The following is an 18,593-nucleotide window of genomic DNA, read 5'->3' as shown; positions in this document are numbered from 1 at the left end:
TAAAGTGTACATAGCCTTGGAACCAGAGACTCCATTATTGAGCTTATACCCCAAGGAAGCCATTAATAAGAAGAAAATGCTCATATACACTAAAATATTTACAGCAACCTTTTCTGATAGCAAACAAAGAATTGGGAATCTGGTAGATGCCCATCAATTGGGGAGTGGCTCAACAAATTGTTGTACATGTATGTAATGGAATACTGCTCTGATGTGTGTGATGAATACAGAGAAGCATGAAAAGACCTATATAAACCAATGCAGAGGAAAGTCAGCAGAGCCAAGAAAATAATCTACATGGTAATTACAACAACCGAAATGGAAAAAACAATGACACACCAGAAAAAAAAAACAGCCCAAGAATAAATTAACAAAATTAGAAAGCTCAAGCAGGACTTACATGAAGACAGAAGACACCTCCAACCTACTTGTACTTGGATTTGGGAGGTCCACAGCTGTTGCACATGGCACATGTTTTCGGACTTTTTCTATGTATGGATCCATTGTGCTGACTTGTTTATTCTTCTCTTAAAAAATACTATTTGTCCCAGAATGACTCTCTGGGAGGGGAAAGGGGAGGGTTACTTGGGATAACTATGGCTAAGTAAGAAACAAAATATTAATAAATATTTTTAAAATGATAGATCATATTGCCAAGCCAGGGACAGGGACCAGAGCTATAATGAAGTTTCCAAAGCAGATTACTCATGGAAAGGCAGTCAGTGTGCTCTTAGTGGCCAGACAATGTCCTTTGTCTCCCTCTGTGGAATATGTGATAGGCTGATAGTTACTTGTTTCTGTTAAAGCATAATGTAGGAAAACCAATCCAGGGTACATTTAGCACACATTCCCTACCCCACCTATTGCAATCAAATCTTTTATTCAAGTTCCAAAAAATTGACTACACAAACTTAACTTGGGAAAGGCATGGTTACATAGCAGTTTGTTTGGAGAGAAAAAGACCTGAGGGGTTTAGTGGACAGCAAGCTTGACAGTGATGTGGCAGCTAGAAAAACCAATGGGATGGTCCTATGCTACATTGAGAGGCAGAGCTTCCAGGCATAAGGACTTAAGAGTCTCTCTGTCCTTTCCTCTAGTCAGACAACCTCTGGCATATTGTGTTCAAATAGATTTTTTTTCAACCCAAATGTAAGACTTTACATTTATTTCCATGAAGAAAAAATAATAGAAAAAAGATCGCTAGGCTCAGTCCCATGCTGGTCAAAGAAGCCTGTTAGGGTAAAAGCCTAGCACCCTCTCATCCAATGCATTTCTCTTCTTTCCCAGCTTTGTATAACTCCCAGATTGGTTAAACATTACTTTATCCAAGTCCTTGATAAAAGGCTTAATCAGCATGAATTTGGGGTTTGCCCCGCCCGTTCTGCAGTCATTTACAAAGGAAATTGGGATCTGGAGACAGGAAATGATTTAGTTAGGGCTATACAATTAGTAAGCAGGAGATCTTGAATTTGAACCCAAGACTTCTGAGTCAGAGCTTAGGGCACTCTCTGCCAAGCAACTGTGCCGCTGGGTCTGAGTCCTGGTGAGAACTGAATGCTAGAACCCAGCTTCACTCGTTTCCAGGGAATGTGGGGGAAAGTGGACAAGCTGTGTGCAGCCCAGCGCTGTTTCCAGAGGTCCCTGGCTTTCCCTTGAATCATTAGTGTCATTGATGTACCAGGTTGGAAGCCTATTTGTGTGCCCTACCAGCAGGCTGCTTGTGCTAGCAGAGCCAGGGAGTGGGGTTGGGGGTGGGAGGTTGTGGCTGGAGGGTAGGAGAGGGTCCAGTCCCTGGTACTCTGCCCTCTCACAGGGGCTTTCTGGATTGGCCCTCAGCCCAATAGGACTGCCTTGTGCTATTCCCTAACCAGCCTGCTGATGTGGGCTAAGTAGCCCTCTTCCTGAACAGAAGACTGTAAACTTTTTGTAGATAAGAGTTGTCTCACAAGGCCCTTGTATCCCCCGGCACAGTGTTAGGCAAAAGAGCAGGCACCCCAGATGGTCACGATCTTAGAAGTGGGGCCTAGCTCCAGGGCATTAAAAGACTCTAAGGACAAGTGTAACACCATGTATATAGAGCTCTTGGATTTGAAAAACACTGCTCACAGTGGTGGAGATAGTGCCTGTGTTATTATCTCCATTTTACCAAGATGGAAACCGAGGTAAGAGAATGACGTAAGGAGCGTCAGAGGCATGATGGAAGCCAAGATAAGGCTCTCAAGCCATTTCGCAGGTGGAACCTTTCCGTCTTCCCCTCCTACCCACTGCCGTGTGGTCCAACAGTCTTTAAGCTAAATGGGGCCGTTTACATGGCCAACTTCTCAAACAAACCCAAAGGCTAGCCTGGGCCAGGGTGGGGACTGAGGGACACAGTGGGGAAAGCAGAGTATAGGAAAGGTTTTCCTCCTCACCGTGCCCCGCCCCCTGCTAGACTCAGGACTTTCTCCAGTTTGCAGGGGCGATTGCTTGTGGGTGGGCCAGGGCTTGAGGCCCCAGGGGCCCAAAATGGAACCACAGAGGCAGTTAGTGTATCTTGCCCTTTGCAGACCTGGTGGGCGCTGGGGCTGGTAAGAGTGTCTGCTAGCTCAGGCCTAGGGGATGAAGGAGCAGAGCTTAGAGATGGAGGCTTATTCCCACATGGGGCCACAGGCACACAGATAGACAGACAGGCTCAGACTCCAGGTGCAAGGGTGGTCGGGGCACTGCTGCCCAGAATCTGAGGAAAAGGGAGGATGCTCTCTGGTCCGCCGGGGGCCTGCTTTCTGCCGAGGGAAGGGAGGTGGCGGCCACAGCCACACGCGCAGACGCTCAGGGGGATGGGGGTGGCCGGACAAGTGGACAGAGGCGGGTCTGGGCCAGGACGCTTTACGGGAGAGTGGGGAGTGGGGTCTTGCCTGCCCGGCCTCACAGTAATCAATCCTGTGGATCCACGATGAGCGGGGCTTCGTATGCAGAGTGGCGGATCCCGAAGGAGGGACCGGGTGCTTGGCGATACTGCAGGGGAAAGGGAGAGCTGAGCAGGAGTCCCCCACCATCATGCCCGCTGGCTAGGCCTCTAAGCCCCCTGAGCCCTTCGCCTTCCCCTGAGGCCCCTAGGCCCTAGGAGATCTTATCTCTCTGGATGTTTCTCCCGTTCTCCCATCTCTCCAAATTCTCTTGAAGCAGAGGCTGGAGACCCCTCTCGAAGCTCCCTAAAAGTCTTCCCTGAATACCCCACCTTTTTGAGGACCCTTAGCTCCCACCTCTTGGAGCACTCCACATCTCTCCAAGTCCTCTGCTCTCTCCCCTGGATATCTTTCTCTCTCTCTCTGGGTCTGCCTATCTGGCTCTCTCTGTCTCTCTTTCCCCTTCTCTCTCTGTCTCTCTCTGTCTCTGTCTGTCTCTCTCCTCTCTCTCCCTCCTCTCTCCTCTCTCTGTCTCTCCTTCTCTCTGCCAGTAGCTCTCTGTCTCTTTCTCCTCTCCTCCCCTCTGCCCTTTCTCCCTCTTTCCCCCACCCAGTCTGTCCCCCCAGTCAGCTGTTCCCCCGCCCTCAGCTTGAGATCCCTAGCTCCCACCTTTTGAGGATGGTAGGCTGCTGGACCAGGCTTCACAGAGTTGTCCTGCGGCAGGGAAGTGCGGGGTTGCATTGTATACTGTGGAGCCCTGGTCTTGTACACGCCGGGACTCACCTCGTGATAAGCGCAGGGGCCCGGGGTCTGCAGGGGCAGGGGGGTGGCGATTCAGACCTTCCGCTCGGGCAGTCTGCCTCGCTCTCACCTCTCTTCCCTGCCATCCCACTCGGTCCCGCCCTGCCCCGCGCGGTCCTCCCACATCTCCACCTTGCTCAGGTCTTGGCAGAAGCCGCCCGTAGCACGTCGGCCACAGATGGAGTAAGTGGGAGCCGAAGCCTTGTCGATCAGACGGCAGCCCAAGAGCGAGGGAACCGTGTAGGCTGCGGGGCCTGGGGCGCAGAGGAGGCGAGGAGAGCAGGTTGGGCCGGGGAGGTGACGTTATGGGAAATCTGTTCCCTGACTGCTGGGGTGGGAGGCGGGGGTAATGACCTCCTTATCATCTTGGACCTTTAAGGACTTTGAGATCGTCAGTCCCTCTAACCTTATCGTTTCATTTTATAACCGGGAAACCGAGGCCCAGGGAAGGGAAGGAACCTGCCCACACTGCCTTTCTTGGCTCTGCCCCGCGTTGCCCCGCCAGCTCTCGGAGCAAGGGGTGTGAGCGCGTGTGTGCGAGTATGAGTGTGTGCGCGCGCGCCTGTGCGTGCATGCGTGTGTGCGTGTGTGTGTGTGTGTGTGTGTGTGTGTGTGTGTGTGTGTGTGTTTAGGTGCTGTTCCAGACCAGTCTGGAAGGCAGATTGGGGGCTCACCGGGGGTCCGGTCCTCCTGAAAGTCTTTGGCACGGCCCGCCATAGAATGCCTGGGGGCTTTGGGGAATGTGAGATGGGTGGCTCGCTCTGGAAAGTAGAGACCTGCGGGGAGGAGGGCTGCGGTCGGTCCCTGGGTGACACGGTTGAAGGGCCTGGGCTGAGGGCTTTTCAAGTAGGCTAGGGGACACTTGGGCCCTAGATCCATGGGTGGTGGCGGCCAGAGAAGGGAGACTCGGGCCGGAGTGCCGTCTGCTGGGGCGCCACTGAGGTGCCAAAGTGGAATCTAGCTGGGTTGTCCAAGTCAAGGGACCTTAGGGCTGTCTGGGTGGGTTCCTCCTCAGTGTGGGTGAGGCAGATCCTCTTTCTGTCTCCGCGTCCTATCAGGGGAGAACTGAGAAGGCTAGGCACTGGCTAGGGGGTTGGGGGTGGGGTGGGGTGGGAAGCAGGACCCAGACTAGAGATTCGGAGCCAAACTATTAGGGGATGGGGGCGGGGCCTAGGGCTTAGGTTTGGGACCCAGCGCGGGGTGCGGTGAACTCTCCGCTTGGGTCCTCTCTGACCAGGGCCCGGAGTGCGGAACAGGCGGCAATCTCGGGGCCGCCCGTAGATGGAGAAGGCAGGCCCGCCGTCGGGGCCCCGAACTGTCATGCGCTGCGGGATGAGGTGCCCAGGGCCGGGGCCACACGTCACGTGGTGTGCGGGGATCTTGGTGCCGAATGTGTAGGCAGGTGCCCGGAAACGGGGATGGGTCGTGCATCTTATAACCTGGGGGAAGGAGGGAATCCAGGGCAGAAGGGGATGCAGAGTTGGGTGGGGGAGTCCAACCCCATTCCCTGCCCAGAGACCGCCCATCGATCTCCCAGGTTCCCCACGACTCGGCCGAGTTAGAGACTCACTGTCCTCGCCGGGCTAGGTTTTCTTCTGCCCAGGCCCCTTCTGCCTCCCGAGGCTGGAGGCTGGGCGTCCTGCCTAATAGGATCCTACTGTCACCCACAGCCCTCCCTCAGTCTCCCGAGGGAGAAGTGGGGGAGGGCTAGTACACTAGGGCTGCCGTAGGTTTGGGGGCTCCAAGTCCTGTCTCCCTCAGAACCTCCCAGTCCCCTCATCCCGGACGTGCCATACCGGTGCTAGGGGGCAGCTGGTACTTGGGCCCAGGACCACTGTAGAGTGCTGCAATGGGGCCCCGGGGTCGGTGGGGTCGCCAAGAGCCCACCCACACGCTGTTATCCATCCCGGACTTTGGACGAGGTTTACGGCACCTGAGAGGCAGAAGCTGCTGTCGACCCCCCCCCCCCCCGCCAAAGGCTACCCCCAGGAGCCCGCAGCCCTCTTCCGTACTGGTAGAATTTGGCCGCTAGGGCTGTAGTAGTCAAATCGGCCACGCCTCCGGCCGGTCTCCGAGGCACCCCGACAACAAACAGAGAGATCTTTTAGTGGGAGGAATGGGGAGGGGGGACGACGACTGGGAGCCCAGAACACCAAGGTCACCCCGCTTCCAGAGACAGAAACCAAGGACTCCACGGCCCCTTGCCCCCCAAAGTGGCAAGAATCAGGGTGACAGGGAGGAACCTCAGGAGACTCGAGGGGAATCAGTGAGGGGTTGGGGTGTTCTGTGGGAGGTCTGGGATTCACAATGAGGGGGCTCTGGGTGGATCAATGAGAGGTTTGGGGGTTCCCAGTGAGGGGCTTTGGAGGGGTCAGTGACAGATTTGGGGTGGTTAATGGAAATGCCGGCCCTGAGGCAATTATGTAGAAGCTAACATCCGGCAAATAATTGAAAGTTGGGTTGGGGGGAGGGGAAGACCGGCAGCCACCTCGGGGGCCGCACTCACCTGTTTCGTCCCCAGCAGAGCGGTGGGAGGAGCCTGAAGAAGCAGCGGCTCAGAAACAAACTGACCATCCTGGTGGGACGCCCGGGTCCCCTAAGCCTAGCCCCACCCCGACCCCCCGCTCCAAAGCCCCGCCCACAAACCCTATTGTGGCCCCGCCCCTCAGCCTCATTGTGGCCCCTGTTCACTCCGAGAGGTGGCTCTGCTTCCTCCCATCTCTCCCCGACGCATACACAGCCTCCTACCCCACTTTTGTTTTGCCATCACTTTCCGTGGGGCTGGGAACTGGTCGGAGCCCAGGGATGGGGGTCTGGACACTTAGGTTCCAGTCGTGTCTCTGTCCCTGACATGCTGTGAGACCCAGATCTTAACCCTTGTGCTTCTGTGGGCCTTAGTTCCTCTGCAGTGAAATAAGGGTTAGCTTGCCCCCAAGCAGGGGAGAGGAGCAGAGTGATCTTCAATAACTGATCCTCTCCCCCCACCCCAGACTACTACAAGATCACCAGGTCCTGCAGGTGGCCAAGGCTAGTGTGCTTTTCTCAGTCCTCATCCTCTTTAGATTTTCTGTGGTTTTATACCCCAGGGATCCCCCACCCCAGGCCCCACTCTTTGCTTGGCTTTAGAAAGGTCGTGTGCCACTAATGCTTTGTTGGTGAAGTTGTGAATGGATCCAACCGTTCTGGAGAGTAATTTGGAACTATGCCCAAAGGGCAATCAAACTGTGCATACCCTTTGACCTAGCAATACCACTACTAGGTCTGTATCCCAAACAAAAAATAGGAAAAGGACCTTTATGTACAAAAACTATTTACAGCAGCTCTTTTTGTGATGGCAAAGAATTGGAAATTGAAGCGATGCCCATCAGTTAGGGAATGGCTGAACAAGTTAGGGTATATGATTGTGATGGAATACCATTGTGCTATAAGAGATGATGAACAAGATGCTTTTAAAGAAACTTGGACTTACATGAACTGATGCAAAGTGAAGTGAGCGGAATCAGGAGAATAGTTTATACAGTAACAGCAATATTGCATGGTGATCAGCTGTGAATGACTTAGCTATTCGTAGCAATATAATGATCCAAGACAATTATGAAGGACCCGTGATGAGAAATGCTACCCACTTTCAGACAAAGAACTGATGAAATCTGAGTGCACATTGAAGCATACTATTTTTTACTTTTTGTGTTTTTTTTTTCACATGACTAATACAGAAATATGTTTTGCATGACTGCGCATGTATTACCTATATGAAATAGCTTGCTGTCTCAGGGAGGGGGTAGGCAAGGAAAGAGAGAGAGAATTTGGAACTCAATTTAAAAAAATGAATGTTAAAATTGTTGTTATATGTAATTGAACAAAATAAAATACTTTTAAAAGGTCATGTGTTCCTGATTCTCCCTCCTATCTGTCCTGGCTCCTTCTCCAGCTTTTTCAGGGGGCTTGAGAATGTGGGTGGTGCCTCAGATTTCTCCTCTCAGCTTTCTCTAGCTCTTCCTAGACAACCTCCTTCTGTTGTGCACTTCACCCCCCTTCACTGTGTGGGCCCCACAGCTGGCACCTCTTATGAGCACCAGCCCTGCATTCATACCTGCCTCCTGAGTGGCCCCACTTGGCTTCAGCTTTCCAGTAATACCTGCCAGTAGGGTCTTCCCAGGTTGAAGCCACATTGGGGAGGGCCTTTAATGACAGTCTAAGGAGGTTGTTTTATGCCGAAAGCAATAAGAGATTGACTGAAGACATTTGAGCAGGAGGGAAGTGTCAGATTTGAGCTTTAGGGAGATTTTATGACAGCTGCTAGATGGATTGGAATTGGGAGAGAGATTGGGAGCAAGGGGACGAATCAGAAAGCCACTATCATCTCCAGGTGAGAGATAAGGAGGGCCTGGACCAGGTGGTGGCTCTGTGAGATGCTATGGAAGCCAATTTTGATGTAAAAAAAATGTTTTATTAATAATGCCTTTTGTCTTCACATCGTAGCCATTTCAACCCCAATTCTCTCTAGGTTACACCTTCGCTTGTGAAAACAAAGCAAAAACATCCAAGTAACCATCTTAGACCATGTATAGGATGCTTGGTGTCTGTAGTCTCCTACCCCTTTGCAGACTGGGAGGAATATTTCATTAATTCCTCTTGTTGAGGCAAGACTGACAGAAGATAGATTGCAACTGATTGGATATGATAAGTAAGAGAAAGGACAGAGTTAGGCAGATGAGGTTGAGTCTGTGAACCTGGGAGGGTTTTGATGCCAATCAGAGAAATGGGAAAGTTTGAGGGAGGAGCCTTACGAAGGAAGACAATGCAGCATTTGAGGTATGATGATTCAAGGAGGTGGAGCTGTCCAGCAGACAAGGGCAGTCATGAAGCGCTGGAAGAGAGACTGAGGCTCATTTTGTACCTCTGATATCATTAGCATGGAGGTGATACATGACCCCGGGAGAGCTGATGAAGTCATCAAGTGTGAATATAGAGAGAGAGGAGTGCCCAAGTCAGGTACTCCATAGGAGACTGAGAAGGAACGGTCAGGAAGGTAGAGGGGACACCAGGAGAAAAGGAGAGGATGCCCTGTAGTGCTGATCCCAGTAGAAAAGGCCAAAAAGGATTGTGAGAACAACCTTGGCAGGTTCAGCTTCTACAGATGGTGGGGATAGAAGACAGATGACAAGGAGTTGAGGAATGGTGGGGGAGGGGCAGTAAATCTAGGGTTAAGGACAAGCAAAGCACAAAAGCAAAGGGAATGAAGGATATCTTACTTTTCATAAATGTGCATATTCTCGATACCAGAGATGTCTAAACACCACACTATGGGTGATGGGCATTTATTTTGTGATGATTCAAATCACAGGTAGAGGATGAAAGTCTTGGGATTATCAGATCATGGAATGTCAGAGCTGGGAGGGGCCTGAGAACAGTGAGTGTCAGGGCTGGGAGGAGCCATAGAACAGTGAGTGGCAGGGCTGAGAGGGACCTTAGATCAGGGAATGTCAGAGCTGGGAGGGGCCTGAGAACAGGGAATGTCAGGTCTGGGAGGGAACTTAGAACACGGAATGTCAGACCTGAGACCTGGCAAGAGAAAGGGACTTGACCAAGGTCATAAAGCTAGGTAGTGGTGATTTTGAAACTGTATCTGTTCTAAATCCAGAACCTTTCTCACCTACCCCCACTTCCCGTGAGAGTGGAGGGTGACACACAATGGAAACCACTGCTGAGCCTTACTGTCCCAGGAGGCACCTGGTATGTGGGTGGGACTCTGGCTGGAACTGTAACAGAGAAGGGGAAATGGAAGGTTTAGTGCCGGTAGGTAGTAGAGAGATAGAATCTAGAGATAACAAGGATGGCTGACAGAGAACATCTGCTTTGCCCAGGTGTCCTGTTATGAAATTCTCTTTGTTTCACCTCAAGGGGCTACTCCCTTCTTCCTGAGGCCTCCCCAGGCCACCCTGCCTTTATGTGTTCTCTCCTCCAATCTTTCATTCCTCTCTGACATTTAACCTGCCTCCCCCACCATGCCCCACATTAGACTGGAAGCTTCTAGAGGGCACGGGCTCCTTCGACTTCTCTGCTTCTGTGTCACTTGCACTGATTATAGGACAGAGCCAGCCAGGGTCTCTTCTTCCTTCCCTGAGGAGCCTCTGGGCTTCGAGTGAAGCAGCTTTTGTAGCGTTTTTCAAGCTCGAGTTCAGTTCTTCCGGATAGACTCTTTCTGAATCGTTGAGTCAATCAGCCAACGAACATTTGTGAACTGCTTACCATGTGCCAGGCACTGTGCTAAGCCAGGGGTACAAAGATGGCAAAGTGATACTGGCTTGTAACAACAAGCCACACTCCAACAAACCAACATGTATTGAGCTCGTAGTGTGTGCCAAATACTGTGGACACGAAGATAGAAACGAAACAAATCATCCTTAGAAGGGAACAAGCATTTACTAAACACTGTGTGCCAAGCACTAGACAAGGATTTCATCTCATGTTAATCTTCACAACAGTCTGGGAGGTAGGTACTATTATTATTCCCATTTTACAGGGTCACAGTTAGGAAGTGTCTGTGGCTGGATTTGAACTCAGGTCTTCCCAATTCCAAGTCCAGCACTGTGTGCCAAGCACTAGACAAGGATTTCATCTCATGTTAATCTTCACAACAGTCTGGGAGGTAGGTACTATTATTATTCCCATTTTACAGGGTCACAGTTAGGAAGTGTCTGTGGCTGGATTTGAACTCAGGTCTTCCCAATTCCAAGTCCAGCACTGTGTGCTCTGTGTACAGCTCTCTAGCTGCCCGTAGTCTTCGCTTCAAGGAGCTTATCTGATTCTACTAATAGCATCTGCTTCACAACAGCACTGGAGAGGGAGGAGATAGGAATCCTGAAAGGACTATTATCTTCCTTGTATAGAAGAGGCTTAGAAAGTGGAAGGGACTCAATTGATAAATGGTCAAAGATGTGAACAGACAGTTCTCAGATGAAGAAATTAAAGCCATCTATAGTCATATCAAAAAATGTTCTAAATCGTTATCAATTAGAGAAATGCAAATCAAAACAACTCTGAGGTACCACATCACACCTATCAGATTGGCCAACATGACAAAACAGGAAAATGATAAACGTTGGAGAGGATGTGGGAAAATTGGAACGCTAATACATTGTTGGTGGAGTTGTGAAATGATCCAACCATTTTGGAGAACAATTTGGAACTATGCCCAAAGGGCTACAAAACTGTGCATACCCTTTGATCCAGCAATAGCACTTCTAGGGCTATATCCCGAAGAGATCAAACAAATGGGAAAAGGACCCACATGTACAAAAATATTCATAGCAGCTCTTTTTGTGGTGGCAAAGAATTGGAAATTGAGAGGATGCCCATCCATTGGGGAATGGCTGAGCAAGTTGTGGTATATGAATGTAATGGAACACTATTGTGCTATAAGAAATGATGAACAGGCTGACTTCAGAAAAACCTGGGAAGACTTATATGGTCTGATGCTGAGTGAAGTGAGCAGAGCCAAGAGGACTTTGTACACAATAGCAGCCACGTTATGCAATGACTAAGAAGGTTAAACTGAACCCTTCTCAGCATTACAAGGATCTAAGACATCTCCAGAGGCCTCGGGATGGAAAATGCTGTCCACATCCAAAGAAAGAACTATGGAAGTCAAATTGCTCTCACTTATTTTTACCTTCTGTTGAGTTTTGTTTCATCTTTCTGATGGTTCCTCCTATTGGTTTTAATTTTTACTTACAACTTCACTAACGTGAAAATATGTTTAATGGGTATGTAAATGTAAAGCCTATGTCAGATTGTGTGCCATCTTGGGGAGGATGGGGGGGAGAAAAAGGGAGAAAAAATTTTCAACTCAAAAGCATATGGAAAAAATTTTTTTTAAAAAGTGGAAGGGACTTATCCAAGGTCACAGAGTAAGTGGCAGAGTTGGAATTCAAACCCATGATCCTTGACTACGACAACTCCAGTGTGACTCAAGGCTCAGGAAAGCCATAGACAAACATGGACCACTCTTGGGGCTGAGAAGAGGCATGTAGTCTTCATCACTTGACTGGCAGACCCCGCCCAGCATCAGTGCCTCGATCACCAGGAAGGATGAATAGTTGGCTCTGTGGGTAAGACATCTGTTGACTGCTGGATGTCTATACAACCCCAGATGACTTCACTTTGTTTTTTCTTGACCTCTGTGAATGTTCCTCCCATCCCCAGACCTGAGAAAATGAGTAAATTCTGAGATTCTGGTACAGGAAAAGGATGATCCATTCCTCCTCTTGCACTTATCTCATCATTTTTCTATGGAAGGAAAACAGAATTGGGGAGAAGATAAAAGATCACCATTTGTACTTTGGTCCTCTCTTTTGTATCTTTTTAACCTGATGCAGACTTCCAGAGGGGAGAAGGCAGTGCCAGGGGGTCAAGACACAGGGCAAGGGCATGAATAATGGGTGATACTCACTTGGTGGTTTGAGCAGACACCATATCACCCAGAGTCGTCTTCAAACGTCCATCTACTAGAGATCTGCTGGCTTGTTCAGCCAAAGGGAATTTCTTTTGTTTTCCCCAATTTCCTATAATTCAAGAACTTAAGAGAGGGGAGTGAAAGCTCTCCCTCCCATTCCTCTTTATGACACTTGGCAATGTACATTCAGGAAGTATCCATTTGCATGGAAGACTTGGGAGAGAGTAGTGTGGCTAAAATATCTCATATCGTCATTTGCATCTTAAGTCCACATTATTAAAAATGGTGTGACCACAATATGATAAGTAGGCGAACTCTTGGGAATTAAGAAGGGTGGGGGCAGTGAACTGAGATTTAAACAGTAGACTTCATGTTTTAATATTTGATCAATATTTCATCTACTAGACTAAATTGGAGCCTGGGAATCCAGGGACAGGAAATTCTGCATGCGGCAGCCCTCCCTTTTCTGGCAGGGAAAGCCAAGCCTTTAGTCAGATAGAGAGTGAATAGTCTATGAGCAAGCTTTGCAGACCTAGAGGAACAGCTGGAGCAGAGTGCCATCTGGTGGCTAAATCATATATAAACTCACTCTTAATTAATTCAAACTCCTTGGCTGGAACTTCACCTAGGTCCCACACAATTGAGTCCATATTCTAAGCTGTAACACAAGTCTTAACCTATCCCACACTACTGTTCCCATGTGTATGTACCACGTGTTGGAAGTAGTAAGATCATATATAGGAATACTAATATTGGGAAAATATGGAACTGAAGAATATTTCCTTTTCAGCTGAATTTATTTTGTTGATAAATTGTCTCAGGGGTTTTTTGTTAGCTTTTATTTAGCATTTTATTTTTCCCCAGTTACATGTAAAAATGATTTTTAACATTCGTTCTTCAAACTTTGGGTTCCAAATTCTCTTCCTCCTCCCTCCCCATCCCACTTCACTGAGAAGGCAAGCAATTTGATATGTTATATGGAAAACATATCCATAATAGTCATGTTGTGAAAGATAACATAGGCAAAAAAAAAATCAAGAAAAATAAAGTACAAAAAAGTCTGCTTCAGTCTGTATTCAGACACCATCAGTCCTTTCTCCAGGGATGGAGAGCATTTTTCATCATAAGTCCTTCAGGGTTATCTTGGATCACTGTATTGCTGAGAACAGCTAAGTCACTCACAGATGATCATCTCACAATGTTGCTATTACCTTGTACATATTACATTTCATGAGTCTCAGTTTTGAAATAGTTTCCGTATTTGAATTCCTTAATTCCAGTCTAGATTTTGCTATTTTTCTACATTGGGATTTTCTTCTCCTGTGATTGTCCCCACTGTATCCAGTATGATTCCAAACGCATTGTTTGCAAATACCATGGATTATTAATGCATTATGCCTATTGCTTCTAGCAGTGTTGCATGGCTATTAATCACTGTAGCTTAGACTTAATAGTAGTAACATGATGCTGGTTAATTGTATGTGGCATTGAAATCACCAGCACCGCCTGCTTCTCATATGCTCACTATGTCCGCTTCTCAGGTAGCATTGGTATTGGGTACCCCAAGTTGTTGGCTTGCATTTGTATGTGTGACCTATGACTCAGCCCCAGCCAGCATCTTTGGAGGTCCAGGCTTGACACTGCTGTTGACTCCGAAGTATCACTCTGTTTCTTTAACTCATGTCCCCATCCCAGAGTGCATTCTAGAGGAAAGTTCTAGAATAAAACTCAAGTGGGGGTCCCATCTTGGTTCCCTCATGGTCTCCAGTTCCCACAGATTCTCAGTGCACAATATGGATAGCACTGGATTGTAGATTTAGAGCTGAAGGGACCTGAGAGGTCATTGAGTCCAAATTCTTCACTTTACAAATTGAGGAGTGAGGGGAGATAGCCTGTTTTCACCCTCTTCAGAAAATCCCTAAGACACAAAGGACTCACAGGAGCCTATGAACAAAGACAGTAACATTAGGTATTGAAATAGCCCCAACATTCTCCCCCAGAGAGGAAAGACTCCCTCGGGGAGTACCACTTGGTCAATATGAATTTATTAAGTGCTTACTACGTGCTACTCCCCATTCACCTCGGACCTGCACCGTATACACAATTGGCTCACGGCAATGTCAGGGTTGACAAAATTCAGTGTCAGTTCATAAGCATTTATTAAGTGCTCATGATGTTTCAGATACTACTCAGTCCTGGGAACACAAAAAGAGGGAAGATGGCAGAAAGGGGAGACTGTGGCACAGTGGAGAAAGCACCAGCCCTGGAGTCAAATCCTACTCATAGGTGCCCATGCAGTGTGTGCTATGGGTGCCCAGGCACAAGCTAATGTGCTAGTTTTCAGAAAAACTTTGGTATCTGTCTCATTTTTTAAGCTTGAATATTTAAGTAAAGTTTAGTTGTTCGTTGCCTTTTTAAAATTTAGTTAAATTTTTTGTTCAGTTTGATAAATAAAGATAATGACCTTTATGTTCGAGTATTCAATGAATGTTTGCCTCAACAATGTTCTCTGGGTATCTATCCTAGTGAAATGTGCTTGTGCCTGACTAGGGACTTGTCTCTTCTGGGTGCCTCTGGCACAGCACTCAACCTCCCTGGGAGGCTGATTTCACATCTGTAAAATGATGGGGCAGGAGGATGGGACTAGAAGGCTCTTGAATTGATTTGCATGGCAGCAAAGGGCATTGTGGGAGAGGAGGTTGAAAGAAATCTCTTCTTCTCAGTCCCCGTGCCATTTTTCTAAGTAGAATTCCAGGGATGATTTGAAGGAGACCTACTTTAACCAAGACATATGGCAGAAATGAAAAGGGAGTCTGAGGCTTCACTTAGAAGAGTTTTAGATGGTAGGAACTGCAAAGGCAGGTTTAACCTCAGCCTGAGGCCTCTTGGTTTTTGTTGGATGCCTGGCAGGCTGTGGCTTTTTGGCTATGGCAGGAAGAGTTGGGTAAAATCTTTGGGGGTCTGGGTTTGAGGAATCAGAGTCAGATGTTTGTACTTTATCTGCCTTCAAGTCCTGTGGCAAGGGGTGAAGCAGCAGGTACAGATATACCGGGAGCTGTGGCCACAATCCTGCACACAGGTGGTCCAGGGCATTGGGTTGTCTTTTTACCAAACCCAAGAATGGACCACTTGAGCCCAGCCTGTGGTAGAGCCTTCTGAACTCATATTGGACGGATCAGCCACAGCTAAACACACCAACCCCAAACATCGTGATGGTTGTCATTGGTCTTCTTAGAAAATGAAGGATGAACAACAATCCAGCAGATGGCAGCAAAGAACAACCATGTGAGTAGAGAGAAGGGGAAGGCTATGAGAGATGGGGTAGAATGAACAAAACTTGACAAAGTGCTTGGATATGTGGTGTGCGTGAGAATGAAGAGTTAAGGATGATATTGAGATGTGAATCCGGAACAAAAGGGTGGCAATCCCCTTGACAGAAACAGGATAATTTGGAAGAGGTAAGGGTTAGGGTGGGCGAAGGGGAAGCCAATGAATTCTTTTGGACATAATTTGAGATGGCTCTGGTCATCCAGTTTGAAATATCCAATAAGCAGCTGGTGATGTGGGACTGGAGCTCAGGAGGGAGACAAGGACTGGATGTATAGATCAGGGAATCATCTTCATGGAGATGATAACTAAACCTGTGGGAGCTAATGAGGTCACCAAGAGAAAATAGCATGTAGAGAGAAAAGAAGGCACAGGGCAGAATACAGATATATTTGGGGTCTGGGGGTGGGTGGTCCTGCAAGGGAGACTAATGAAGATTGGTCAGACAGGTAGGAGAAAGCCACGGAATGAAATCTAAGGAAGGAGAGAGTATCCTGGATAGGGTGGCCAAAAGTATCTAATGTAGCAGAGAGGTCAAGGAAGAAAAGGACTATCTGATTTGGCCCTGGTAAATTTGGAGAAATCAGTTTCAGTTTCTGATGATGAGCTTGGAAGCCAGATTACAAAGGGCTGAGGAAGGAATTCTCCAATTTATTACAAATTTTATTACAAAGATAATCAGAGGCAATAAGGCCAGATTTTTCTAAGAGATTGGCTGAGAAAAAGAGGAGAAATGCATATAGGATAGTAGCTTGAAGGGATGGAAGGGTCAGACAAGGTTTTTATTTGTAAGGATGAGAGACAATCACCTGGGCATGTTTGTAGGCAACAGGGAAGGAACAGTTAAACATAGAGTTTAGAGACAGGATAACAGAGGGGGCAAGGAGGAGATAGGAGGAGCTGTCCATTAGACAATGGACACCTCTCCATTAGAGACTAAAAAGGAGGAGAGAATGGGGATTGGTGTTAAGGGCTCATGAGATGTAGAGACAGGGAGAAGAGGGAGCTCATGGCACATTTCCTCCTTTAAAGTTGACCCCATATGCCTAGGTCCTTGTATTCATCTTCTGGTCCCTAGGTCATTTCCTCTCTTTTCTCACGTTGTTCAACGCCTAACTTAACCTGCCCTCCAGCTCAGCTCCCACCTTCATAATCAGAGACTTTGATGTACATGTTGCTATCTCCTCAAACACTCTGGCTCCTAAGTTCATCAACTTCTACAATTCCCGTGATGTACAACGTGGACGGTCAGGGCCTTGATCTTACCATTATCCACCATTATTCTACCTCCATGATCCTGAACTCTGGAATTTTTCTCACACACAACCTCTTATCCATCTTCCCTCTTTCTGAACCCATTCTTGGTGTTTATTGCAAACCCCAGGCATCCCTTTCCCGACTTTCCCAGCCTGGCACTGGTCATCTTGGCCTCAGTTTCCCTCCCTTGTAGTCAAGACCCAACAAAAAGCAGTAAAGAAGTATAATGGATAGAGTGCTGGACCCGAGTTCAAATTCTTCCTCTGACATTAGCTATGTATCTGTGAACCTGGGCAAATCCCTTATGTTCTCTCAACTTTAGCTTATCTTAAAAAGGGGGATAAAAATATCACCTGCCTCACTGGGCTGTTTGGTGGCCAAAATAAGATAACATATTAAATAACTATATGTAAATAACATGTGAAAGGTTTTACAAACCTTAACGTAAGCTCTGCATAAAAGCTAACCTGTTGTAATTGGTATGACCCTGCAGATACCTAGTACAACTGACTTCCACCCTTGAATCCCTTGCTCCTTGACCTATAGCAAGTTTGCTTTGCCAAAATCCTAACAGGGTTAGCCCCACCCCCATGCTGCCACATGCCTCAGAAGGAGCCATAGAACTGTGGCTGACTGGGGCCACTACAAATACCTGTTGTCTAACTCAGCTGGACCCTTATTGTGCCTTCTGTTCTTCATGGATTGTCTCTCTCTGTTCCTCTCCACAAATGGGTTATTTCAGACCTTCTCTTCCACTTTAGAGCCTTTCCATCAGAGCTGGGAGTAAAGGAGGAGATATGCCCTTTCTTGGCAAAGGACCTTGATCTCTATTCTACTGAGCTGCAGTCACACAATGTCAGCTGCACAGCAAACAATTCTCCCTGGGACTTCATTGGCACCTCAAAGTCAACATACCCCAAACTGGACTCTTTCCCCTGAAAATGACTTGGCTCTGATCTTCCCTATCTGTATGGATGGCAGCACCATCCTCCTGGCCATCCAGGTTTGCAGCCTTGGAGTCACTCTGGCCTCTTCTCCCTGCTCCCCCCTATCCAATCAGCAACCAAATCTGGCCAATTCTTTTAAAAAACATATTTTTATTCTGAATTTAACAGACATCTAATCAAATGGGCATTTCCATATATCTATATAGAGGGCCAGGCCTGGAGTCAGGAAGACTTCGTATATGCTTGCCAAAAAGACTATTTTACGGAGGACTCACACAGGGGAAATGTTCACATGGTGATCAGAAGAAATGATACAAGGACACTCTCAAGGTCCCTCTTAAGAACTCTGGGACTGATTGTGTGATGTGGAAGATGCTGGCACAGGACTGCTCAGCATGGTGTGCCCTCATCGGAGAAGTGGCTGTGCTCTATGAGCAAAGCAGAATTGAAGCAGCTCAAAAGAAACTCGAGATGCACACATTTAGAGAATCCAGCCTAAGTGTTCACATGGACTACTTGTGTCCTACCTGTGGTGGACTATTCTGTGCTCTCATTGGTCTGGTCGGCCGCAGTCGGACACGCTTAAGCTTGACTCTAACATGGTGATGTCATTTTGGTCCTCTTCAAGAACAAAGCACAGCTACCCACCCATCAAGCTTCATGAGTTCAAATCCACCCTCAGACACTTACTAGCTGTGTGATGCTGGGTAAGTCACTGAATCCTGTTTGCCTCAGCTTTCTCATTTGTAAAATGAACTGGAGAACTACATGGCAAATCATTCCAGCCTCTCTGCCCAGAAAGCCCCAAATGGAGAGTTGGACACCACTGAAAAATGACTGAACAACATGTGTGTATGTATACACACAGACCTGTGTATATATATATATATATATATATATATATATATATATATACAC

General features: G+C 47.7%; 1 protein-coding gene across 1 annotated transcript; it reads right to left on the bottom strand.

The window, feature by feature from the left end:
* Window positions 1-2,821: 2,821 nt before the first annotated feature.
* Window positions 2,822-6,293, bottom strand: CIMAP1B (ciliary microtubule associated protein 1B). The gene is given in 8 exon segments (XM_020982863.2): window positions 2,822-2,994; window positions 3,555-3,695; window positions 3,819-3,940; window positions 4,361-4,462; window positions 4,921-5,101; window positions 5,103-5,125; window positions 5,483-5,619; window positions 6,193-6,293. Coding segments are annotated over 8 exon segments (855 nt in total). The 5' UTR covers window positions 6,261-6,293; the 3' UTR covers window positions 2,822-2,913.
* Between the last annotated feature and the right edge of the window lie 12,300 nt (window positions 6,294-18,593).

The sequence above is a fragment of the Phascolarctos cinereus genome, unplaced genomic scaffold (assembly GCF_003287225.1).
Source record: "Phascolarctos cinereus isolate Bilbo 61053 unplaced genomic scaffold, phaCin_HiC Scaffold_1;HRSCAF=81, whole genome shotgun sequence".
Classification (NCBI taxonomy): Eukaryota; Metazoa; Chordata; class Mammalia; order Diprotodontia; family Phascolarctidae; genus Phascolarctos; species Phascolarctos cinereus.
The sequence above is the reverse complement of the archived record's forward strand: the minus strand, read 5'-3'. Positions and strand labels throughout refer to the sequence as shown.